This window comes from Temnothorax americanus, unplaced genomic scaffold (genome assembly GCF_048541705.1).
Source record: "Temnothorax americanus isolate GAGA-0224 unplaced genomic scaffold, ASM4854170v1 Scaffold57, whole genome shotgun sequence".
NCBI lineage: Eukaryota > Metazoa > Arthropoda > Insecta > Hymenoptera > Formicidae > Temnothorax > Temnothorax americanus.
In genome coordinates this window covers 972,164-999,099 of record NW_027509721.1, presented here as the reverse complement: position 1 = coordinate 999,099, position 26,936 = coordinate 972,164, and the positions used below count along the sequence as shown (strand labels likewise).

The window sequence follows — 26,936 nt, the reverse complement described above, 5'->3', positions numbered from 1 at the left end:
ATAATTATGTATCGTTTTGGTATCTTAAAACTATACACAAAAAGACACCGATAAGATACAGATAAGAGCACAATGCATTTAATTTTAAATAGCCTCTCCTTCGATTTTTAGCGTCGGATCGGAGATCCTGGGGCAGTAACAGAATCAGAGATCCGATAGCAATGGGCATTTCGACATCAATATTACTTAGATTCGCGCAAACATGTTTTATTCTTTTTTTGTTGTTGTTGTTTAATTTGCGACTCGCTTAACCGAGGATCAACGAGTGAAACGCCATAAAATCGCCGTAATCGTCGCCGATATGTTAATCAATGCGACGCGATTACGACAACTATAACTGGCAAACTATAACACGAAATAGACACTTAATATATATCAGGTCACGATAATTTTTTCAATAATTAATATCGAACGCTCGTAAGACACTGCGTAAAACACGCTAACTCTAGGCGATAAGTCTAATTGTAAGTAAGACGAAGGCTTAATACGTGCACTTAAATAATGTAACGCGCCGCGCATTGGGATACATAATGTATTTCGGGAGTAAACGAGATATTTTGAGAGTATCTCCAATGCGACATCGTCAATCGCACAGTCTGGTTAATTAGAGAAGCAATTACGTCTTCAAGGGTGAAATCGTGTTCTGTAACGTAATACATCGGGATATCGGAACGTAAAGTTTTGCGAGGTGTGACTCGCGGAAAAGTGAGGTATCCGGGAAAAGCGCGACCATGGAGAGCGGCCAAACGGCTCAAATGGCTAGCACCCTACGAGCGCGCGTTTGCACGTGATACACGAACAGAGCATAATGAGTTCCCAATCCGCGCACTTGAATTTACTTCCTACTTTGCTCGGCGATACATCGCCGTTTTGAACGTTTACTCAAACACAGAGAGAGACACGATATCTATCGCTACTTGTCACGCGACACATCTTCTAGGTTTCCTAGTCTACGTTAATCTACGTTGATCTACGTTGATCTACGTTAATCTACGAACAACATTGGAGACTGCGCTCTAGTTTTAAACAATAATGCTCGCAATCTTTTTCTCTCACAAGTCACAAATAATCGCTTTGCTCATTTCTTTCAACGTGGCTCGCGTATACCAAGGATGGTGTACAAATAGTAGAGATTAAATAACTCTAGTAAAATCGGAAAGGACGAAAGAGCTCCAAATCCTTGATCGTTAATCGAGATCTAAACGGATCTATTTCGATGATCTCGAGCAAACGAATCGGATCGTTAGGCCTTACGTACAATATAAATATAGTGACTTGATGCAAAGTTAGAGACTAGACGTCGATGCTCGTTTTTCGTCCCGCGACTTATATATTTTCGCGTTATCGATTCTATCGAACAAACTGCTCGCAATCTTGCCATTGCACGTAACATCGTGAAAATCTGTCTGTAAGTATTTGAATGCTATCAGTACTCTCGTGCGACTGCAAGGGTGTACTGTCATTTTTATTAAATCCTCGAACTGCTTCCGTGTAAGTAAACTTTATCCTCAAAAGATGGTTGTGTCTTGGCTTAATTAACGCAGCGATCGAAGCTTCTGTCGCGCAATGGTCTGGACACGCGAGCTCAGTAAAGTGGATTAAAGTGGAAATCGAATTTGTGAATGTTGTAAATGTAAAATGCAAGATTTAATATCAACGACAAATTACAAGTAACCTAAAGTCGCATAGGTTTTTACATAGGGTGCATCCACTCTACAGTTTTCCCTGAAACAGACAGTGAGCGCTCCGTACGAATAAGAACATTATTACTTGAGGTTATTACTTGAGTACGGTGAGAGGAAACTTTTTGTAAGCGATCGTCGCGACAGCGAGCGTAAGCGGTTTTTTTTTTAGGTCGGGTCAGGTACTTACTCATCCTCCCACGGGCATACTTCGTTAACATTATTGTCACGCTTCTCCCGAGGCACTGCCTGCGCCGCCGCTGGTCGGTCCTCCTGTTGGGCGTCCGGTTCCCAGACAGGCACGACCTGCGTCTCCTCGGGCAGCTCCTCAGTCGTCGCCGGTTCTTCGGCCACCGGCGACACATCCGCCCCGGTGTCGGCCCGCGAGTCCTCGCCCTTCAATTTCTCTTCGGCGACAATCTCCCCCGCGTCCTTTGCCGTGCAGCTCTCGCTCCCATCCTCGTCGATGTTGTCCATCGTGGAATTGTCGCTCGGTAGGTCGCCCACGATCGCGCTGATGCTGATCAAGGGCGCCTTTGCGGTTGTTCTGGGGAACAAAAACGGAATCTCGTTTCTCGATCGTATAAGCCTTGGGTCTCGCGTTTTCGCGAGGAACTTACTTAGGACTCGGCTGGCTCTCTTTTTCGACGATGGCTTCCGCGACGGTTTCTTCTTCGGGCACTATCTTTTCCAGAGACGATCTCTCTTCCAGCTTTTCGACCACCCTTTCCACCACCGCGTGGGAATACTCGAATGACTGCTGGGGCGACGGATAGTTGCAGGACGACACGGACGCGCGACCTATCTCGGCTAGCCTGATACGGCCGCTTGCTGAGCAGGTAGAATAATTTCGCGTTATCGTGCTGGGGCCTGAAGTCGATGTACCTGTGCGTTTCAAAATCAGGAGAGGGATAATTTAGAGGCTGTACTCTTACGTCGCATTGTCGCGTTGATTATCGCGTACCGACCTACGCTACCGCTATGCTGCAAACTACATGACTTCCGCAACCGCTCGGAGACGTCCGCGATAGCAAGGCTGACGTCCGACGACGAGCTGCACGAGTCCAACTGTGCGGAATTCTTCCGGGAGGCGCGCGCGGCCTCGGCGGAGTACGTGGTTGTCGAGTAGCCGCCGCTGTCACACACGTGTCGAGTCTGATCAGCTGACGCTGTCCTTTCACAGGACGCGGTGTCCCCCGTTCCTCCGGGTTCCGTGCTCGGGCCCGGCACGGCCTCCCACGGACATACGTCGTCCATAGGGCGAACTACCACTTCCGTCGCGCCAGCATCCCTGACAACAGGAACTTTATTATATTTAGTTTTCACCATTTGCTTAAAGGCAGAGATACCACGCGCTTCGTGTGCGTGTTTCGTGTGTTCTGCGTATATATATACACACACACACACACACACAAGCAAGCGTGCCTAAACGACAATTTTCTTTAAGAAAATTTTTTTTTTTTTTTACATTAATTGATTCATATTGTTTACAAAAATAAAAAGTAAGGAATTTGAATGATAAATACTTAACAAAATATTATGTCACAATACTGTAACTTTCAAGCCTTATAACTCGAAAAGTACTTAATGAAAAAATACTTAATTTTAGTGTTTTGGAAAGCTCTCGACATAAGCTATAAGAATATGCAATAAAAAATAGGGGGTTTCATTTAAGAAACTAAAGGTGTCCTTGTCCTGTCCTTAACGATGCCACCCAAGGTCAAATCAATGACACCATCTTATGTTCCCCTCAAAACCATACAATTTTTGTCTGGAACGTTTTTCTCTAAAATGCTTAGTTTTTGAAAGAAAAGGGGTGGGCGGGTGGTCTCAGACACCCGGTATATATATATATATAATATATATATATATATATATATATATATATATATATATATATATATATATATATATATATATATGTGTGTGTGTGTGTGTCTTTTACCAACATTAGTCGGTTACATGCATGCGGCTCTATTCAACGACTAGGAAAGATGGTCTTTATACATATAAATGTTGCAAGGGTGTTCCGGAATTATTCCGCTCGAAAACTCCGTAGCGGAGCAGAGATGAATAATTTCGGAGCATCCTGTAGGGATCTGGGCGATTTGTTCTTTTCGTGGAATCGTTTCAATCGGAGTTCTTGTCGCGCATTCGAGTAAAGAGTTTTAACGCCAGGGTTTTAACATTGTAAAAACACTCTTACGACACATCGGAAAACGTAAATCACAAAAAAAATTTTTGTAACGTGGAAAGAGTTTGTACATATACTTTTCTTGCTGTGCAAATAATGTGCTCGACAAGTATCGCACATAGATAATGTGTTATACATAAAATATTACAGAGATATATGAGCACAGAGGTATAATAAACTTGATACACAATATCAGACGACACAATATCGACATCAAGACAATTATACAGAGTGTCTCAAAATACAAATAACACCAGTCAATAACAGTTGTTTTCTTTACAGAAGAAAGAGAGACACGCGTTTATCGAAAGATCGAAAGAATAGATAATGAGCTATTTGTCTGTGATAACGTGTCTTTGAGACACTCCACGGACGATGGGTATTTGATAGTATTCAAAAACATTGAGATTTATCAAGGAGAACGAGCACAATATTGTCATACAGTACTATTACCAATGATACACGCTTTACACACATTTTGGTGAGTTTTTCATAAAATAGATTTCTTTGATAGTGCGAGAGTTTTCAAACACACCGAGATAAGAGGGTCTGCCAAAGTCTGATATGAAGGTACAGCGGAGCGGCGCGGCAGTGCAACGGAGCGCGTTAATATAACTCGTCCTGCCCTCCCTTCGGGTATCTTGGACCGGGCTCGTTCGAGCTCGATCGTTATTTCGAAATATGCGAGAGCCGCGGCACGCGGCACGCGGCACGCGGCACGGGGAGACGCGAGTAGAAGGCTCTATTAAGCGCTCTTCGCGCGTGCCGTCCGCTCCTACACTTAATTGAGAAAACCGTGGTATGTATCAGGGGTGACTTACTGAATACTACGTGGACTAGGCCTCGAAGGTATCTTTACGAGTCGTGGTAGATCTCCCCTGAAAATACGACGCGCACGAATAAGCCTATCATCGGCCACGTCCACCCGATATCGCGCGAACTGATAACATGCTAAAAGCGCAAGAAAATAGCCCGTATCTCGCCGGACAGAGCGTAGGACAGAGAGAAAAATTCTCTTTCTCGGAAACCCTACTCTCAGGCATACCCCCAAACCCCGAATACCTGTATGGGATGTCGGTGAGATTCGACTGACTATGGGAATGCGGAACTCGCGGTGCGGAAGTGACGTCGCGGACGCCGCAAATCGCGAGCTCGTGGGCGCTTCCGGACAGGCTCCGGTCGCTTCCCCTACGTCTGCCACCGCCGCTGCCGCCACCTATATTAGCGTGCTGCAAAGTGCTAGACGTTGGTGTCGAAGTAGAGGAAACTTTCTTCTTGGCTTGGCCGCCGAAGCCAAAAAATCTGGAAAAAAACAGACGACAGACGGGATACTCTTCGATACGGTTGTATCCTTGCGTAATACGACACGTGATTCGACGAGAGCTTACCTCTTCTTCTGCAGAGGTTGCACGCCCGCAGCTAAGAGATTACGATATTGATCAGAACGAATAAATCTAGGGTAGCAGTCCTTCTTTAGCAATAGCGTATATACGTGCTCCGCAGCGGAATCAAACGTAAATCTGCTCGGATTTTTCATCTCCTGATGAACCTTCTCCATTGTTTTTCCATCTATGTTGATTTCGCAGGGAGCTCCAGGTGCCAGGAATTCTCTGCGTGAATTTTCAAATGTCACGGTTACAAATATATTGTTTTTTTTTTTCACAGAACGAAATAACATAGCATATGAATACAACGCGTACCTAAAAATTTCGTTGACTTTGTCAGGTATTTGTGCTTGAAAACTATGCCTGAGATCTTTGACCGCCAGCCAAAATCTTATATTCTCGTGGCTGTACTCCTTTCTTAAATAATTCGTGAATTCTTGTAAACCTGTTGCGGCAGAATAGCGCTCGTGAGTTTGCTTGCGGAATGAATATGTAATGTTCTATTAATGCGATAGAAAAGTTTTACCTGTAGGATCAGACATAAGTTCTTCCATCGATAGCGCCCATCGTTTAACACGTTTCTCTGTAGGAACTTCCACTCTAGATTGGCGTAAAAAAGTACATTATTGAAATTGCCGCGTTCCATAGGTGCGATATCAGATTTCAATTACTTACAAGGGACTATTCAGTTGCCAAAACATATGATCGTCGGTGATCCATGGATTGGAAGGTTGCGGCTGTACGAACATCGGATCGTATTCCACGTACGTTTCAAAGTATGATTTAAAATTTTCGATCGCAGTCGAAACCTTTATTCTCGTGCGTGTCAAACTGTTTCGTAGAAGGGCCACCTGTTACAGTCGTACACGGGCATGTTATGTACGGGGAGATTCAGAACGGTATCGGAAACATTGCCGATCGATATACATATAATTGACGCTCACCTCACGTTGTAGATCGGTGAGAGTGCGTTTGCGTGACGGAGGTCGTGGAAGTCCAGGACGAAAACGAGTGGGTACGGGCACGACTTCCAGGCTACTGAGACAACCGGGTGGCGGCCGATAGACTCTCCAAAATGCTCGTTCTTGGGAGTCGCTCACTATCTTGTCGCCTTTCTTGCGCTCCTTGGATAGGCGTACCTGAGCCCACACAATCAGCAGCATTTCAAGGAGTCACGTGCTCGAATATGCGGAATTGGCATTTACGCTGGACAATACTCCCGGTATGCTATTGATGAAAATAGCATGCAAATTAAGCGTGCGATAGTAACGAATAGTTATTCACCTGTTCTTCCGCTTGTAGCTGTATTATGTCCCATTTGTTCTGTAAGTTCTTGCGCAAGCTGTTCAAAGCTTCCTAAAGATAGGGACGATTTTCTTTTATGAAAGAAAGTCCTCGAAATGTGAGTTTTTCGATTTGTGTTATCGCTACATAATTAGCAACGTAAATTTACATACGATCTCATAATCCTCGAGAGCGTGACGTTGTTTGTTCCTCAGAGTTCGTTTAGCCAGATAGATCGCGTACTCCACGTTGTCGGGGGTTCTATGTTGCCACGGCCAATAATAGGGTGTCTACGCGTATTAATTTTTCAGATAAGGATTAAATGATTGCGGATTAGTCGCGCAAGTTTTATCTTTTAATTACTTTCGAATTAATTACTCTGCGACTCACCTGAAACCTATACAGAGAGCTATCGTCCTTAACAGTAAGTGTCTTGGAGTCATTCACCGGGAAGAAGTAGCCGTACTGGCATAGTTGATTAGCAATATGGACCGCCTCTATTGTCAAACATAATAATGCATTTTCATATCTGAAGAAACGCTTATATCGGACAGAAGGGTCTCTAAGGGTCTCGCTTATAGTGTTGCTTAGGATCGTGCAGATCACTCAAACAATGCCACATTACTCTATCATATTTTGGTTGAGTTTGTCGGTTCGCACAGTTTTTTTAGCGGACATACATCGAGAGTTGCTCACAATAAAATTATCGTTTTATTTTTTAGGGAACTGATTGTGCGTTGCTTCGATGAGTTTTCTTCGAAGAGGGCACCAACTCTCGCTCTCTCTCTCTCTCTCTCTTTCTCTCTCGCCAAGTGATTATTAACGAATGATTAAGTCGATTAACCTATCGTATAGATAAATATCGATTCATCGGTATTTCCATAAACATTATCCGCGAATTTCTCTGTTATTTCTTTGAGTTACGAAGACATTTATTCTCTAAATTCATTCGACGCAAATTACGCTCGCTTTGCGACGAAACTGGACTGTAATTTACGGTCTTCATTTGCATGGCCGCGCGAACGCGAAAAAAACCGCGGAAAATTTTTTCACGAAACAGCTGAAAATTTGCGAGTTCTCTCGTTAATCTCTCGTCTTTTCATTAACCAGCAGTACGGATAATTTATATTTGACTTAAACGAAAGAGAATATCCGGTGTAGTGTAGAATGTGTGGTTAGTGTATAATCGATATTCTTTAAAGGATCGGATGCTATGAAGCGAAACTATCGATAGTGTCTCATTAGCATATCCTCAGGCAGAGAGTTGCGGTTGCGCGTGTCGAGGAGACGCCGCGGCCGAGCCGAGCGAGCGAGTGAGCGAGGGAAAGAGCGACACAGCAGCGGAGAGCCGGGAGAGCCAGCCGGCAACAATCAGTAGTAGACATACGAACCCGTACCTGATTCTTCGATGGCAAGCCGGTCCATCAGCCACTCGATGAGGTCGTAACCTGCAACACGCAGGCAGCCTACTGTAGTGTCCTGGCCGTGATGGCCGCTTACGTTTACTCCACAACGCAAGTACTGATGGCACTCACCCATGAACGCTGAGGGGATCGAGGTGAGAAATTGTTTTTGGCTGCGCACGGGTACCCCTCTCTCAGGGTCTTGCATCTCCCGCACCAGCCCCTCCATCTGCGCCAGAGATCAAACGTGACGATCGATTATTATTACGATCAGTTAGGACTCCAATAGGGTCCCAAGAGACCCTTTAGTTATCATGTTTGTAGCGCCGCCACTAGGAAACGATTTATTTGCGCGCGAGAAAAGAATATACCTTGTCGAAGGCGTAAGGTCTGTGAACGCGTGGCTCCTTCTCTTTTTGTTGTTGATTGCTAGAGGCCTCCATCGCGATCGAGGCGGCCCTCTGCGACGCTGGCAGGAGCGGTGTCGATATCGATGGCGGAGGGGGCTGGGGAGCTGGGCCGGAGACGGGTCTACCCGAACTCCATGGGGCTCTGGCCCCATCCCATCACTCCAGTCACCCCCGCACGCCCACTGAAACATCCCGTAAATTGTCCTTTTTATACCTCCTTTATTTATTTATCTCGTTTAAATGTAACAGACACGACAGAGTACATAGACATAAGAGAATTTAATTACAAACTAAATTTCTGGAAAAAAAAACTTTTTATTCCAATATATACCGCGCGTAACATAGCTGTAACGACGATGTAAAAGTGAAAAATCGTTGATCGCAATTCCTGTTTTGAAAGCTGCAATTTTTAAGCGAAATTTTAACATCCTAATACGCTTACAATTAAAAGGAAAGCTGTTAATGTATAATTTGAAACTCGCTTACATCTCTATATCTTTCCATTTAATTATTCATGCTTCTCGTTTATTATACGTATATATACATACCGCAATTAGACTACAAAGAAATTTTGCGAATAGAATCGCATACATTTCCGTTTAAATAACAGTTATAAATTTCGCTGCAAGTTATTGAGAAATTAGATTTTGCGCGAAAATGTAATGGGCTTTCAGGACTTTCGAATTTTTTAATCTTATCGGATTTCTCAATTTCTTCGATGCCTGCGGTATCCGCGAACTTTAGGAATTTTAGGAATATATATCTACTTGACGTTCTTAAATAGCTACCTTGCTCGTATATCTCTATAGTGTGTTCAATTTTTAACGCTTTGTCTTTTTGATACACTTCGCCAATGAGAACTCTCATTATTTATCAAAGCATGTCGGATTAAGAAAAGTCGACAGGAATATCGGATACTTAACTCACAGAAACATGCATTTGTTCGTATATTAAGGCACATTTACCTAAGCTATTTTTAAAATCGCTATTGATGACAATATATTCACCGAATGTCGTTGACATTGATAGATATTCAACACCTCTGTGCAGTTCATCTTTTAACATTCAAGAAAATGAACGACTCAGAATTACATATGAGTTACATCTATATAAGCTCTGGAAGTAAGATAAAAATTTTAGAGTTATCACTGTGGACAGAAAATTAATTTTTTTCTTAAGGCAAGCTGAGTGAAAATGTTCAATTTTTTGCAACTCAAAGTTTTTAATTATATTTAATCAATTTGAGATTCGAAAGCTGATTATAATTCCGAATTTTTTTTTATTCTCGTAACGGGATGGCACAGAGATTTAATCGACAAGCCTGAATATTGATATAATAAGAAACTATAAAGATTTTATCGAATAATGTTTTAACTATTGCAAGCATCGATTTATTTTTCGTGTGTGCAGCAATCTACACGAAACACCAGACCTGGTATCGCATGTACCATACAAAATCGTTAGTTAGATAAAAGCATTTTCAAACAGATCATTTAGTTTGAATAAAAGATAGCCGGGCATTCTACCGAAATCCATTCTACTTCCGCCTCAACTTCCGCGCGATTTCCACAGCGCGCAAGTACGACAGACTGCGACAATAATAAACGGCAAATGGCAAATGCGCGCCGGTTCGACGCTATAAAGGCTTTCCCTCCAGTAAGCTTCGTGCGCAATGTTTTGGATTGCAGATGAAGATTTACTTTATTATCCGCCGCTTTCTCGTAGTCGAATAAAAATCCCCCGCGGTGCTTCCCATGAATCCGGAAAGCGTCCCACCTCGACCAAATATCGGGAGATTCATAAGACAAGATATAATCTGGGCTTTATGGTCGACTTTTTTTTACAAAAAACCTTCTAGTCCGGAAAATCTTTGAGAGATTTGCGTCAGGATAAGAAAAAGAAGACGAAAAGCTTTTCCATGAAAACTTGCAGGACAAAAAAAAACCAAGCCATTACATTTAGCGCTAAAAGTACGACAATACAAGTTGCCCGAAAGTTTTCGCAGCGAATGACTCGCGGAAACGATACGAACGTAAAGTTTTATCGTTAAAAATGACTATATGACGCTATATCGCGTTACTGATGGTATCGTATTACTTATGATATCGCGTTACCATCCTACTGATCTCTCAAACAAAATGCAAGGTCAACGCAAATCGCCATCAAGGCCGATACGATGTATCGATGAAAAAACGAGTGTTGTCCTAAAAATGGAGATGGCTTTGTGCATGTGCGATCAGGTGTAGTCGGTAGTCGGGCAGTCAGATATAAACCAGCTAGCTGTCGATATATCGATGTATCTCGGGTTAATGAACCCGGACCTATTCGACTGGCGATAATAGGGATAATGTTCTCGTCTAGCTAAAGAGAAGGCGTGTGGAGAAAAGGAAATGTAAGATACACACTATCATGGAGTCATGCAACATCATGCTTATATTTCAGGTCCAACTGTTGAAATTACTTAAACTCGCGTTTCAGAATCTGCTCTTTTGTACTTCTTTTGACACGTTGGCTATCGAATTTTTCTGTTTTCGACGAAATAAGTTTTAAGTCGGTCGTTCTGCGGCATCTGTCACAAAACTTTTGTCTCGCTTTCTTCACACCCGAGCTTTAAAACTGAGGAATCGGTCTTAAAGGAAGTGTCGACGATACTCGAGTTTTCGGGAAATGAGAGAAATTTGAAAACGCTTTTACAGTTCAAGGAAGCGTGAGTAGGGAAAAGATAGAACAAAACGAGGCGGCTGAATTCCAATTGGAAAGCGCTCGATATAGAAAGGAGGGGAATAGCCAGAATATCAAAATGAATCCTCAAATGACCTGGGGACAAGCAGATGCGTGGGCGGAAGCACGTCCTTCCCCCAGCATCCTCGCCAAGCCTGCACCCTCTCTCTCTCTTCGCCTGCCAATTTACGTGCTAATCTGAAATCGATAAGTCCTCCAGCACGTCCTGAAAGGGACGTACGTTTCTACGAATTATTCAGTGCGCGGAGTTATTAATGTCCTGCTCAATTATAGGCGAGTTTTCAACGACTGGAGGAAATCAATTAACCACGCGTGGCGGTGTCCCACGTCGCGTATCGTTAACCTTCGCCTACCGGCTGGGATTACAACGGTCTCGTTTTCTTATTTTGTCCGTAAATAGTCGGTGTAACGCGTCAATAGGTCGGAGCGGCTGTTCGCGTCCGAATCTGAAAGTCCCGTCATTATTTTGATTTGCGCATTGGGGTTTATTTGATCTGCATTTATATAACGTAATCTCCAGTTTATTTAAGGGATTTTGCATTGCCTTTCCGTTCAAATTGATGGCGTAACTTCGTTATTTTGTGTCATCGATAACTGATACCAAATATGGAATCCAATAAGCCAATTTATTAGTTTCCCTTATCAGAGAAATAACTCTCCCAGGCAACGCATGGGATAGATTGTATATTCCATACAGACATTGTCGCGATATCAATAGTTTATAAATTAATTGTTTTATTTTACAGGAAACTTAATTAGCTGTTTTGAATTAGCTATTTTGTTTGATAACAGAATATGTATGCGCGGGCGTGCGTGTTTTTCTTTTTTTTATTATTTAACATTTACTATGTATTATTTACAATTATTTACAATACTTTTTAAAATTCGGTTTGGTAGAATGTCAAATATTGATTTTTTCGTCACAAAATCACTATAAATAATTAAACTTATTATTAAAATATAACATATCTACTATAAACTGTAATTCGCTTTTCCAAATGTGTCCAATTACGCAAATGGTATCGTTGACCATTTCCTTTCTTTTTCCGAAAAAATTACCGTTGGCCAATACCAGTGTTGTCCATTCTCGTGATGTATGTAAATTTATCATATGAAATATACACGATATCACATTGGTCAATGTTGTCATATACGTATATCGTGCAGAGCCGGCTTTAGATAAATATGGGAACAAAATGCAGCGGATTCCAATACCTCTTTTAAGCTAGCAGGACCAAATGGGCAGAATCAAACCGGACCTATCGGAATATTTAGTACTTTTTTTGTACAAATTTGTACCACTAGTAACAATTTTGTACCTCGTGCCGTTTCGGAGAAAATCGTGTCGCTGCTACCTTAGAATTAAGCTAAAAAGACCACAAGAAAAAAAAATAAAAAAAGGATTTTAAATACAGAAATTTGAAGGACTGAATTTGTACTAATTTGTACCATACAAATAAACTTAATATATTCATCCCTTCTGCTTCAAAAACAGCTCCTAATAGAACTCAGTCCTCTTAGTCTCAAGAGTAAAGTACTCTTTCTTATCAGCAGAATCAATCACTACTCGTAGAATCGATTCAGGATAATTTGTACCGCGAAAATATAAAGTTTCAGATTTTGTACCACAGCCGTTTGTCGAAAAACTATCTTCGATTTCTAACAGTCTCAAGAGTATAGTACCTTTGGTCGCGAACAAAATTAATCGCTACAAATTATCCTAAATCGAGTCTACAACTACCGATTGATTCTGCTGATGAGAAAGAGTACTTTACTCTTGAAACTGTTAGGTATCGGGGGTAGTTTTTTATCAAACGGCTGGGGTACAAAATCTAAAACTTTATATTTTTGCGGTACAAATTATCCTGAATCAAGTCTACAACTACCGATTGATTCTGCTGATGAGAAAGAGTACTTTACTCTTGAGACTGTTAGGTATCGGGGGTGATTTTTAACAAACGGCTGGGGTACAAAATCTAAAACTTTATATTTTTGCGGTACAAATTATCCTGAATCGAGTCTACAACTAGCGATTGATTCTGCTGATGAGAAAGAGTACTTTACTCTTGAGACTGTTAGGTATCGGGGGGGGGGTAGTTTTTTATCAAACGGCTGGGGTACAAAATCTGAAACGTTATATTTTCGTAGTACAAATTATACTGAATAGAGTCTACAAGTAGCGATTGATTCTGCTGATTAGAAAGAGTACTTTACTCTTGAGACTAAGAGGACTGAGTTCTATTAGGGGCTGTTTGAAGCAGAAGGGATGAATATATTAAGTTTATTTGTATGGTACAAATTAGTACAAATTCAGTCCTTCAAATTTCTGTATTTAAAATCCTTTTTTTATTTTTTTTGTGGTCTTTCTAGCTTAATTCTAAGGTAGCAGCGACACGATTTTATCCGAAACGGCACGAGGTACAAAATTGTTACTAGTGGTACAAATTAGTACAAAAAAGTACTAAATATTTCGATAGGTTCGGTTTGATTCTGCCCATTTGGTCCTGCTAGCTTAAAAGAGGTGATTCCAATGGTAAAGGAAAAGAGAGAAAATTTCCTTTTTATTTTATATATATAGGGCATTCTCCATGCTAAATCGACCAGGGTTTGACCCTCGACCTCTCGGATTTGGTCGACGATTTTTCGTGTTATTGTTCCACCTCTAAGATGCACTCTGAATTTTTTTTAGATTTTTTTTAACAATTAATTTAGTTATAATTTTTTAAACCGAGACGTATTAATGGCCCCAATTTAAAAATCTGAAAAAATTCTCAAAAATCCTGTGTCACATATCAACATTTTTAAGCCTAGGCCCAAAGTGGGCCGGCCTTTGCTTCTAATGATTTTGAGCTTTTTTCGAGTTTTTTTCGAAAAAAATATTGAAAAAAATTATAAGCAGACGTCAGTCCACTGTAGGCTGTTGCTTAAACATTTTTATATGCAACACAAGATTTATGAGTTTTTTCAAAATTTTTTTTAAGCAATTTTCCAAAATAAAAAAAAATGGATCCGTCGAAAAAATCTGAAAAAATTCTCAAAAATCTTGTATTGTATATAAAAATGTTTAAGCAACATCCTACAGTAGACTGACGTCTGCTTATAATTTTTTCAATATTTTTTTTGAAAAAAAACCAAAAAAAGCTCAAAAAAATTAGAAGCGAACGCCGACCCACTTTGGACCTATTCTTAAAAATTTTGATATCTGACAAGATTTTTGAGATTTTTTCAGATTTTTAAATTGTGGCCACCGATATGTCGGTTTAAAAAATTAAAACTAAATCAATTGTTTAAAAAAAATCTAAAAAAAATTTAGAGTGCATCTTAGAGGTGGAACAACAACATAAAAAATCACCGACCAAATCCGAGAGGTCAAGGGTCAAACCCTGGTCGATTTGGCATGGAATACCCTATATATATTTAATCGTAATGTATTTTTCATCACTATCCGTTGTTTCGTTATTTCCACAATCGCGTCATTTGCGAGACGATAACTATCACTCTCAAGTTTTATACGGGCTATCGCGACATGTCGTGGAAAGTGCGTGAGGGGAAATCCGAAAAAATCGTGCCCCGGGTCAATTTCAAGAAAAGCTCGAATAAGTAATATCAGTGGGAGAAAACACCGTCTTGCAAGAAGAAGGCCGTCATAAAATTTCGAGGGAAGCGACACTAAGCTTGCCTTTCTATGGGATTAACTTTCTCTCTCTCTCTCTCTTTCTCTCCTCTCTCTCTCTCTCTCTCTCTCTCTCTCTCTCTCTCTCTCTCTCTCTCTCTCTCTCTCAGCAGAAGCGGACGTGTGAAACATCGCTCCGTAAAAGTGTTAATTTTTTTGGGTGGTTTAGAAGTGAGGAAGAGTGTTAAAAAGTTGTGTAACGAATATCTTCATAGACCGGGGGTAGCCATGAGTGTTATCTAGCCGGAATATGTTGATACATAGACACGAGAACTGCATTTCGTACAGAGGTCATCGAAGCCTCGTACGACAGGTAGACATCGGCGACGAACACAAAACGCTGACGTGTGAAAGTGACGTGTTATAGTGACGAGTCAATTAACTGTCTCTGCCGATATTAGCAGAATGAACGAGGAATACGCCGAGTATCGATGCTCGGCATGTAAGAAGGCGATTAAGAGCAGAGCCATTAAATGTAAAATTTGCCCAAAGCTTTTTTACCATCCGGGATGTGTAAATAAGCATAAAATTATCGATAGAAACCAAGAGTACGTGCCGTGTAAAGGCCCATTTGAGGAATTCGTAATTGATAGTGAGAAGGTGCCGGCGGTAGGGAGAGACAGGACATCATCTACAGGATCTACAGGATCTACAGGAGCGTTCACAATATCGAGCAGTGGAAGTAAAGGATCAAGCATGGATATAAAAGTAGACTGGATTATAAGAACTGTCAAAGAAATAAAAGATGAAACGCTGCGTAAAAATGAAATTAAAATAATGATTAAGGAGGTAGTTCATGAAGAATTAAGTAATGTTAAACAAGAGCTGGAAAACTTGAAGAAAATAATACAGGGAATAGAGTATGGATCGAAGGCAGGAACGCAAAGAAGCTACAGTGAAGCGGTTAAAGAAAAGAAGAAAGAAAGTCTTATAATTGTTAAGCCGAAAGTGCAACAGGAGAGTGAAGACACGAAAAAAGTGATTAAGGAAAAGGTAGATATAAAGAATATGGCAATGGGAATAACGAAATTAAAAAAAGGAAGCAAAGGAGTAGTAATCATGGGATGTGAAACTGGAGAGGAGGTAAAAAAGCTGAAAGAGACAGTTCAGGCTAAACTGGGAGAGAATTATAAAGTAACGGAGTCATCTAAGTCAAAACCAAAGGTGAAAGTTATTAATATAAATATAGAAGAGATGAACTTAGATGATAATAAACTTATAAGTACGATAAAGAAGCAAAATAAAATAGATACAGTAAATATGCGAATTGTGAAGAGAATGGTCAAAGTAAAGAATGATCAAAGAAAAGGAAATGAAGAAGGATCAATAATAGTGGAAGTAGATGAAGAAACACATGAGATGATATTGCAGAAAGCAAAACTAAATGTAGGATGGAAAAAGTGTTCTGCATTTGATCACATCAGTGTCAAAAGATGTTTCAAGTGCTGGGGATATTTTCATATCGCGAAAAATTGTAAGAGAGAAGAAACATGCTACAAATGCGCGGGGAATCATAACTCGCGTGTTTGTACAGCGACGGAGAAAAAGTGTGTGAACTGTATGTTCAAAAATCGAACATACAATTTGAAGATAAATGACGACCATGAAGCTATTAGCCGGGAATGTCCGACCTTTATAAGGGCGTTACAGGAAGAGAAGAGGAAAGCAGGCTGGGAAGAGGAATAGCAACGACAGAAGAAAGAAGAAATTTTACTGTATACAAATGCGCAGAGCTTGACAGCGCATAAGGATGAGATTCAACATCGGATTATGAAGAAAATATATCCTGCGTTCTTAGCATTTTCGGAGACCAGATTGACCGAGGATATTGAAGACAGTGAAGTGAACGTTTCTGGTTATAGTATAACTTGATGTAATGCTGAGAATAGAAATACAGGAGGCGTTGTTCTATATGTAAGGAATGATATTGTTTATGAGACAGTGTTAGTAAGAAAATTAGAATCGAATTGTTGGTGTGTCGCGGTAGAAGTAAAAGATAAATTATATAAAGGAGTGATAGTGGTAATATATCACTCACCTAACGCATCGCACGGGGATTTTATAAGATTTTTCGAGGATATAGTAGAGGAGTTAATAATAAAGGGAGAATGCATGGTAATAGGAGATTTTAATATAGATCTTAGGACGGACTCGTTTTATGCGAAGAAACTGCAAACGACAATGTTAAGTCTGGGTATGAAGCAGTATGTAAATGAACCGACGAGAATCACGAAAGACAGTCAAACAATTATAGATCTAATCTTTGCTAATAATAATAAAACAGTGCAAGTAATTCATGAACCTAAAATTACGGACCATGCGTGGCTGGAAGTTGAGTTGAGTGTGAATAAAAGTGAAAGTAAATATAGAGAATTTAGCGCTAGGAATTACAAAGAGTTTGATGAAGAAGAATTTGTTATGTTAGTAAAAAATAAATTACAGGAAAGTCAGGGTTGGCAGTGTGTATGTATGGGTGTGAGTGAGAGAGCAGAAAAATTTGTCAATAGTATAGTAGACGCATTAGATATAATGACACCGAAGAGAAAATCTAGAATTCCGAAAGTGTGGGAAGGGAAAAAATGGTTCTCAGATGAAATAAGAGAAGTTGCAGATAGGAGGGATGAGGCATTTAGGCAAGCAATGTATGCCAATACAGAACAAAGCTGGTTGCAATTTAAAGTTAATAGAAATGCAGTAGTAAAATTAATTAGGATGAAAAAGAAAGAATATTATGAAAATATGATAGATTTTAATAAGGAAAATCCTACGACTATGTGGAAAACTTTAAAAGAAATTATTAGAGGCGAGCCAGTATATGCAAAAGAAATAGAAGATATAGATTTTGAAATATTAGATAACATAGATTATAGTACAACAAGGTGCAATATAGCGGATAAATTTAACTTATATTATATACAGAGTATTAATAGTATAATAAAATCTATAATAGAGGATAAGCCTACAGGCGCAGGTAAAAGAATTATTTATGCTATAGAAAATATGGAAACTATGAAAAATTTTGAGAATATCACGATAGAACAGCTAGAGAAAATTGTTAAGGGACTGCCACAAAAGAAAGGTACGGAAGAGGGAATAACTAGCGATATATTAAAAGCAACGTTTTGCGTAATAAAAGAGGAATTTGTTGATATAATAAATAACTCTCTGAGAGATGGTTGCTGTCCAGAAAGTTGGAAAACGTCTACAATAATACCGATTCCAAAAGTAGATAAAGCCAAGAAGGCGAGTGAATTTAGGCCTATTAATGTGTTACCTATATTTGAGAAAGTGCTAGAATTAGTAGTAAAAGAGCAAATTGAATTATATTTAGAAAATAATAGTATTATAACTGAACATCAATCGGGCTTTAGAAAACACTATTCATGTGAAACAGCGATACAAACTGTTATAGACGAATGGAAACTGATAGTTAGTGAAGGGAGAATGGTGGGGGTAATTTTCATGGATCTGAAGCGAGCGTTTGAAACAGTAGATAGGGAAAGATTACTAGGAAAATTATATCAATATGGAATCAGAGGTAAGGTTCTTGAATGGTTTAATTCATATCTAACGAATAGAACTCAGAAGGTGAGATTTAATAATAAATGGTCAAAATTAATGGCAACGGAATATGGAGTTCCACAGGGATCTGTATTGGGACCTTTGTTATTTATACTTTACATAAATGATATAATCAAAGTCTGTCCAGAAGAGTGTAAGATAAAAATGTTTGCCGATGATACTTTAATATATGTAGAGGGAGAAAGTAGCGCAGAACTAGAAAGGAAAATGAATTCGATGTTTGTTATAGTAGAGAGAGAGAGAGAGAGAGAGAGAGAGAGAGAGAGAGAGAGAGAGAGAGAGAGAGAGAAAAGTGGATGAATATAAATAAGTTAAAAATGAATGCAGGGAAAACGAAATATATGATAATTAGAAGTGTAAGAAAAGAGCTAAGAGGTAATATTATGTTGACATGCTTAGATGGAACTGAGATAGAGCGTGTCGAAATGATGAAATACCTAGGTATAATGATTGACGATAGGCTTAGATTTAGAGATCACTGTAATTATATGCTAAAGAAAATAGGAAAAAAAACGAGTTTTCTTAATAGAATAGGTAGTTATATATCGGCTTATACCAGATGCACGATATATAAGACAATCATAGCTCCTCATTTTGAGTATTGTGCAACATTATTAATTGACATGAGTGAAACGGAGCTAACCAGGCTGCAAAAAGCGCAAAATCGAGCTATGAGAGTCATACTGCAATACAATAGATATACCAAAGTGGAGCATATGCTGCAAGCGCTGCAGTTTATGTCCATAAGACAGAGGCTATATTATAATGTGTGTACATTTATCTTTAAAGCGGTGAACAACATGCTACCGGTACAATTAAAAGACCGTCTAGAATTAGTGGGAAAGAACACTGATAGGCAAACCAGACAAACCGGCGATATAGCAATAGTGTTTCGTAGGACGAGAAATGCGCAAAAAAGTATTTTCTATGAAGGAGTAAAAATGTATAACGCACTGCCAGCCGAAATTAAAAGATGCGAAGAACTAAAAATGTTCAAACGTGTGCTAAAAGAGTACGTTCTGTTGTATGTATAAATATGTAGTATGTAAAAATAGCTGAGAAAGCTAATAAAGGTCATTCATTCATTCATTCATTCAGAAGGAAGGAAGGAAGGATAGAGCGAGAGAGAGAGAGAGTTAGAGATAGAGATAGAGAGAGAGAGAGAGAGAAAGAAAGAGAGAGAGAGAAGAGAGAAAGAGAAAGAGAAGAAGAGAGAAAGAAAGAGCGAGAGAGAGAAGAGAAGAAAAGAGCAGAGAAAGAAAAGAAGAGAAGAGAGAAGAGAAGAGACAGAGCAGAAAGGAAAGGGAAGACAGCGAGGTAAAGATAGAAAGCCACTCAGATAAAGAAAGACTCAAATAGATATCCTCTCTTCCCTCTACTAACTCCATCCCTCCTCCCTCCCTCCCTCTCTCTCTCTCTCTCTCTCTCTCTCTCTCTCTTTCTCTCTCTTTCTCTTTCTCTCTCTCGACGGGACTTGTTTCCCCCGAGAAGCTTTGTGCGGCCGATAACGAATTTCCTTGTTTCCTATTCATACGCGGGACATTCATCAAACACGGGGAAAGCGTGCGCGGCATTAACCCTTTTCAATTGTGTGAAGAGGAGTAAAATTTGCTGGCTCTTCTAAATTCCTCGGATTCTGGGATACTTGAATTCTTGGATCCTTGAATTCTCAGATGCACGGATTGCTATGCTCGGTAGGACGAATTCGAGAAAAGTCTCGTCTTCGGGTTGTCCAATTGTTTGCCGATTGGACGTCGAAACCTCGTCAAAATTATTTAATTTATTGTGTAAACACTGTAAACAATTCGGAAATACACATATTCCGCAAGTGACAAAGCCGTATAACGAACAAAACGAATAAAAATAAACACGTTTCGCGCCCATTGTTTCCGGCACCCGCGATATAATCGGTCAAGCCCAAGTGACGAACCCAGGGCGGGGGCGAGTGTTACTCCCGAAATAGCCCCTAAATTGATTGAATGAACGGTTCCGCGGAGACGACACAATTTTAGTCTACTTCTTCTGGGTCGCTGCCGTGCGATGCTGTGCGGGCCGTGTCAGTAAATAAAACATCAAAATCAAGACTCAGTCCGAAAGCGCGCCCAATCTCGATCGCACCTCGCGGAACAATAGCTGATGCGATAGATTAAAATTTTAATTAAATTTTCACACCACGAATTTTTACTTCACGCCAGAGAGAGAAGCAATCGAGCTGCTTGAGCCGATCGTAAGATCGTAAGTTACAGCTTCACGATCGCTATGTGCCAATTTAAAAATCGTACCGTTATATTTCGTTTCGATCGCGCTGTATATTTTTGCCCGTAATAATGATCGCGGAAAAAGATTAAAAGCGCATTTAATTAAACTGTTATTTCTGCGATTTTGCGAAAAAAGTCATGATGTGGTCTGTGTGGGTGTCCCTTTGGACAAAAAGCGAAACATTCTTGAAAGTTACTTGTGATATCTAGGAAACAAGGAAATATAACCTTGACAAGACCTTGTGAAGACCTAGTCATTTTAATCCTTTTCGAATTACGGCTTTCTCATCGCTGACTATAATTTCACAGATTGTATGAAACTTGTTCATACCGTGAATACGAATTGTAAAACAGTCGCAATGTTACATTTACAGCTTTTTCCGCGATCTTCTTCAACTGCCACGGATTTAATTCTGAGATAGACAAGATGAATAAGCATCTTTAAACGCCGAAACGCAATCAGAAACAAAACTTGGTTGATAACTATCCCTTAATAACGGCCGCCTTAATCGGGGATGAATCATCAGCCCTTGAAAAGTCACGCAGTAGACAGGTGGATTCCAAAACGGGCGCATCGATATTGCATGATAACGCGAATTCCAATTATCATCGCTCCATCGGCGTTATCGTGTCGATACTAACAAATTAATAAGGCACGCTTGCACAGCGAATAAAAATCGATCGCTGTCTGTGGGATATTTGCCGGTTTAATTGCCGTGCATTGCGTCACAACGTGAATCGGCCGAATTTGCCTTGACTCAGACTATTAGATTTCCAGGAATGTGAAGCGATACGAAAGAGCAATACATTCAGCATGCAAATAAGGCATATTGGCTAATCAAAAGTTGACGATATGCGATAAATCACGCAAACACAATTTTCATATTGCCGAAATTTTCCACGTACTTAAGAACATTTTAACATGATTTTGAAAAAAAAAGTTGTCATTAAAAATTACGTTTATGGTATGTAATTATTAATTGTAATTATTGTCAGTATTCTTTGCGCTCGGCATATTAGTCCAGGCAACGTAGGCGAAAAACATGCGTTATTTGGAAATTTGTTTTCGAAGATTGAATTCACTTGAAACCTTTTGGAAAGTGTTTTTCTACCCTTAAATGGAAAAGTTTACCTATTTATTTCCTGTGTTCTTACCTATTTTTGGAAAAAAATAAAAAAAAACCGATTTAAAAAAAAATGTGAAAAAGTGATTATAATTAAAAAAATGTTAAATGTATAATCATGAAATTCATAGGTAGTGTTTTCAAGGTTGCTGAATACGAATTTGAAGTAAAATTTTCAACATTATAAAATGGCAACTCAAAAAGGCGGGTAAAAAGCACAAAATTAAGCGTTTTTTTTTGTAAAAATCGTAAATCCGACTTTTTATGCTGAAAGTCTCGATGATATCGAGAGTGTCGTTGAGATTCTTGAATTTTGTTATATATGAGATATAACTTTTATAATATAACTTTTATATTTAATCTTCATTTCCAACAATTACGGAGACTGTTCTGTGGCGAAGGCGCTTCGCAAACTGATTTCCTTTTGTTAAACCTCAAAAATATACGTAAACAATTCTTAAAACAAAAGAATATTACTAGAAAAAGGATGGAGACAGCGTAGTATTTGTTTGCAGCGAGCACCCGCTCACTCGCACGCTGCGGTTCTCCGCGCGCGAGCCGAGAAATCCTATACAGTTTATAGCACTCCCCGGGAAATTCTACCTCTGTTTTATATACAATTCTTTAAGATTCGATCAATAATTTTCCGAAAAGTTGGAAAAATTTCGGATACTGGTTCCAAAAAAAGATCGGTAACAAAAAATTATTCATTTCATATCACTCCCCGGAAAATTCTACCAGTGTTTTATATATAATTCTTTGAGATTCCGTCAATTATTTCCCCAAAAATTGAAGAAATTAGAAAAACCGGTTTCCAGAAGATCGGTAACGAAAAACTATACACCCTATAGCACTCGCCGGGAAATTCTACCCCTACTTCATATACAATACTTTCAAAATCGGTCCAATAGTTTCTAAGATTACCCCGAACAACAGTACAAACGACAATAAATACGACTTTTTTTTTACTAAAATGCGTGTAGCCACTAAAATAAAAGTTCAAAAAAATATTTCCGATATACAGTCTTAAAGTTTAAGACCCAAGCTACAACATCCCATAAGTTATTTTCTCAAAAAAAATTTTTTTCTATTATTTTTTCGACTTTGAAAATAGAGAAATTTTCATATTTTCTTATAGTTCGACATTTATTTTTATATACTTTTTTGAAAAATACACCTGCTTAATATTTTGTTTTTCAAATAAAACTTGTATCATCTTAAAGTACATATTTTCAGCTTTAAAAAACCCTGTTATTAAATTTCAATATCTATTTCTTAAGCAATAATATCTGCAGTCAAACTTGTTAATCAATTTTGAAATAACGAAATTTTAAGAAAACTATCAACTTTAAGGTCCCAATTTTTAAAAAATAAATTTTTGTAATTTTTTTCACTTATTGCATGTTATCAGCACATATTTTAAGAATATAATGCTTTAGAGTAGAAGTGAAAATCTGCAAATTTAAATAAATGGCAACAATATTAGTAAAATAAGTCAAAAATTTCACATCGCCTCTCTTCAAATTCGATTTAAATATACTCAAAAGGCTTTCTCAATTTTTCTAAACCACTTGAAAATTAGTAAATTAGTTACGTCTACTTTCGAATGCTTTTTGAAAAATTTGATTTTATCGACCCAATCAAAAGTTACAATCTTTTTTAAAAAGTGTGCGCGCGCCCGCGTACTCTGCAGGCGGCTTGACACGGAGCGGCATCGACGCACTTTGAAGCGTTAATTAAAAAATTATTATTCCTACACATATTAATATTAAGAAAACTTTATATATGTTTCTTTAGTAAAATTTTCTCCTCTTTCGATTGGCATGGTTTATTTTTTCATAAAATTAATGTTTTTTTTAGTTATACTAAAAAAAACAGATTTTTTCGGTCTTTTTTGTTAAATAAAACATTTAGCACAGGGTTTACGTTGGTAAACTTTTGGGACATGTTTTCTGAAACCCAAAAGAACACTTTCCAAAAAAGTTTACCCTTCGAGGAGAAATTTCCAAGTGTTTTCCTACATTGACTGGACTATATGTCTAGCTGGAGATAATTATCGTGAAAGGTACCGAACGACGTACCTTAATATTTCAATACTGCGTTAACAATATGAAAGGACATCCGAAAAGTGCAATGCGTCGCATGAGCACTATCACCTTACACTATCACTACGTTGGCATTGCCATAAATGCATCATCGTCCTATCATTCGGCAATTCTGAAACGTCCATCGACATATACGTCGAAATAACGGGAGATCCACGTTACCAACACTTGTAGCACTACCGTAGATGAATAATTGCCTATAGTTTAGTATGATTTACGACAGGAACTATAGAGAATTGATATTATAATATTTCTATGTACTGACATTCCGATTATTAGCGCGCGAAGCCCTTCGGGTTAGATAGCGCGCTCAGGCCGCCATGGTAGATTCTTCGCGATTTAGACGAGACGTCGGGGCGGTACGAAGAAAACGTTGGTTTTTGGATTCTGTCAAAAAATGGTGGGCGGGGGCTGAAGAAACATATTTTGTAGCCGTTGCTATAGTCGCACCCTTCTACCAATGTTTCTTCAGCCCCCGCCCACCACCATTTTTTGACACGTTCCAAAAACCAACGTCTCCTCTAAATCGCGAAGAACCTACCACGACGGTCTGGAGCGCATCTGTAACCCGGGGGGACTTCGCGCGCTGATAATTGAAAGCGCACGAGCATCCCCCCTCTCCCCCGGGGAACGTGCACATGTCGTAATGCATCTCGCGCCTTTTCGACGACGATGCCGGGCGCTAGGAAATGTGACGTGGCCCGATCGAATGGTCCACTTTTTGCATCGCTAAGCCTCCACTGCCGTGGTCGATATTTATTGCGCCTCGGCCGAGGCCGAGGCTCGCGGCCGCACCGAAGAAACCGACTCGATCGCCTCGCGTCCCTCGGGCCAACTGTTAATCGGCCTGGAGGAGGAAACACGCTCTCTTTCTCTCTCTCTCCCTTTCTCTCTCTTTCTTTCTCTCTCTCTCTCTCCCGCTGTTCCCTCCTCCGGTTAAAAATCGCCTCCTCCTCCCCCTACTCTCCCCGGCTCTCGATCGACCCACGCCGATTTAACAGCCGCCACGAAGGAGGGACGATCGTAACATGACGTTGCTGGTGGTATCGCGTCACTGACGGTCGTCCGTTTTCGGGGACGTGGACTCGCATGCCATTGTCCTCGTCCTCGTCTTCATCTTCGTCATCGTCATCGTCATCGTCATCGTCATCGTCATCGTCATCGTCATCGTCATCGTCGTCGTCGTCATCATTGTCGTTGTCACCGTCGTCGAGCAGACAATTCACTACGGCATTTCCACGAAGAGGCCACTCTCGCGAACGATCGCGCGTTACGGGAGGAAGGAAGAGTGACCGACGGGGTACGATACGGCGCGGCGCGTCCGCGAGTATATTTCCCTCCCTTATCCTATCGTTGCGTCACCCCGCTGCTTCGATCATCACCGCGGCACCCAGCAAGAGGAAATGTCACAAACTTTGCTACTCACTCGACGAGTCAGGGCAGTGGAGCTTCATGAATGCGTCTCCCAAGTGCGTATCAGGCCATCGGAGCACGGCCGAGCTCGCGGCCCTTCTTCCACAGTTTCGAGTCTAAAGCCACCGTCCGCACCGATACGCCGTTAAGGCAGCACCGCGCGTGCACACACCACCAGCAGCAACACCGCCGCTGTCGCTGTCGCTGCCGCCGCCGCCGCCGCCGCCGCCGACGCCGCTGCTGCCGCCGCCGCCGCTGCTGCCGCCGCCGCCGTCGCCGCCGCCGCCGTCGTCGTCGTCGTCGTCGTCGTCGTCGTCGTCGTCGTCGTCGTCGTCGTCGTCGTCGTCGTCGTCGTCGTCGTCGTCGTCGTCGTCACCACCACCACCATTGCCACCACCTCTACTGTTGCCGCCGCCGCCGCCGTTGCTGCTATGTCGAGCATATTTCTGTGGGGGTAGGAGATACGAGAGGAAGAGATAGAAATGTACGAGTTAGACAAGGATAGACCGTCAGATGGTAAGAAGAATACGACCACAGCGTTTGCGCGAGAGAGTAGAGCGGCAACGGGTAGGTCAGAGGGGGCCAGCACGCGGAAAACATGCGCGCGAAAGAGAGGAGTGCGAGAAGACGGTTGAAGGGTCGAGCGAGAAGGACCTAGCTCGGGAAGAGGGGAATAGTCGGGGAACTCGTTGGTGGCGCACTGGGGCCCTCCGCCGATGCTGTACCTACACATATGTATGTGGGAGTTTATACGGAGTATCTATGTATGCACATGCGAAAGGATGTACATACGTGTGTCTGACTATGGTTGTTTCCTACTCTCGTGCGCTCCCTCTCGCCCGAGGCGTGTTGGGAGAGTCACGGCTCTATGTGCTCTGAGTACAAACGCACGCTATTACGCATATACCAGCGAGCGGACCAGAAAGGGATGAGGAAAGATCCAAAAATATGCGTATGCGCGCACATCTTTCCTCCTTTCCCTTCTGTCTCTCCGCGGGACTTTTGTATCATTTCTCATCGCTCTTAAAACCGCGGGCCATATATCGCTCTTGTAACCGTTGGCCTCGTCGTTCCCCGCATTCGGCCGCACCCTCTCCACGCTGGTCGTTTTCCCTGGTCATCCTGTCCGCCTCGTTGGAGAGGGTTGCGCGCGACCGATCATCAGCGGAGATAGCCGAAGGCGAACGATCACGCGAGAGTGGTGGCTGGATGGTGGCGGGTGAGGACCGAGGTCGTCGCGGACGTGTTCGCTCATGGGGGTGAGTTTCGAGTTCCACTGTTGGATGTCGGAGCCAAGTTTCGGGTCGGTCCTCGCAAACTCCCAGCTATTGTCCTTCCAGTCGTTGGACAGGCCCATGGTTAGGGTGGGTGCTACGAATAACTAATATCGGAGTCGATATAAGACGCTCCACACGAGTTGCGAACTTTACCCGAAGCGTATAGATAATGGAAATCGAACCAAGAACATTGATGGTTTCAATCGGAGAGGCAGCGATATAAGTTTACGGTATAAGTTTACGCAAGCCGCGTACATGCATATTTATATTTCGTTTCATTGAAATACTTTCTAGTGCGTAGTATTTTAGTGTAGGAGCCCGACAATTCAGCAACGCCTCAACACGTACACCCTGCACTCCCCTTCGCCTTTCGCCTCCGTCTTTTCCTTCGTACGACTCCAATT

The 26,936-nt window shown here is 40.9% G+C and overlaps 3 protein-coding genes across 7 annotated transcripts in view; 2 read left to right on the top strand and 1 right to left on the bottom strand.

The window, feature by feature from the left end:
• Window positions 1-26,936, top strand: part of Mical-like (MICAL-like protein) — an 80,849-nt gene that overhangs the window by 5,474 nt on the left and 48,439 nt on the right. The gene's annotated exons all lie outside the window — the stretch shown is intronic.
• LOC143904744 (uncharacterized) lies at window positions 1,626-25,677 on the bottom strand. Of its 5 annotated transcripts, none has more exons than XM_077419628.1 (19): window positions 24,384-24,700; window positions 23,819-24,068; window positions 8,320-8,540; window positions 8,081-8,177; window positions 7,943-7,993; window positions 6,936-7,042; window positions 6,719-6,835; window positions 6,547-6,617; window positions 6,206-6,407; window positions 5,937-6,112; window positions 5,788-5,861; window positions 5,577-5,706; window positions 5,265-5,486; window positions 4,939-5,178; window positions 4,698-4,754; window positions 2,651-2,973; window positions 2,303-2,567; window positions 1,873-2,229; window positions 1,626-1,725 (listed from the first exon to the last, which is right to left on the bottom strand). In XM_077419628.1, the coding sequence occupies exons 3-19, from the start codon at window positions 8,389-8,391 to the stop codon at window positions 1,665-1,667; spliced, it is 2,622 nt and encodes an 873-aa protein (XP_077275754.1). In that variant the 5' UTR covers window positions 8,392-8,540; window positions 23,819-24,068; window positions 24,384-24,700; the 3' UTR covers window positions 1,626-1,664. The 5 variants fall into 5 exon arrangements, with proteins under 5 accessions (XP_077275754.1, XP_077275755.1, XP_077275753.1 ...); XM_077419629.1 differs by having other exon boundaries at window positions 23,819-24,039; XM_077419627.1 differs by lacking the exons at window positions 23,819-24,068; window positions 24,384-24,700 and adding an exon at window positions 25,269-25,677.
• Window positions 14,413-19,444, top strand: LOC143904735 (uncharacterized). Its single transcript, XM_077419613.1, has one exon. The coding sequence runs from the start codon at window positions 15,179-15,181 to the stop codon at window positions 16,457-16,459; it is 1,281 nt and encodes a 426-aa protein (XP_077275739.1). The 5' UTR covers window positions 14,413-15,178; the 3' UTR covers window positions 16,460-19,444.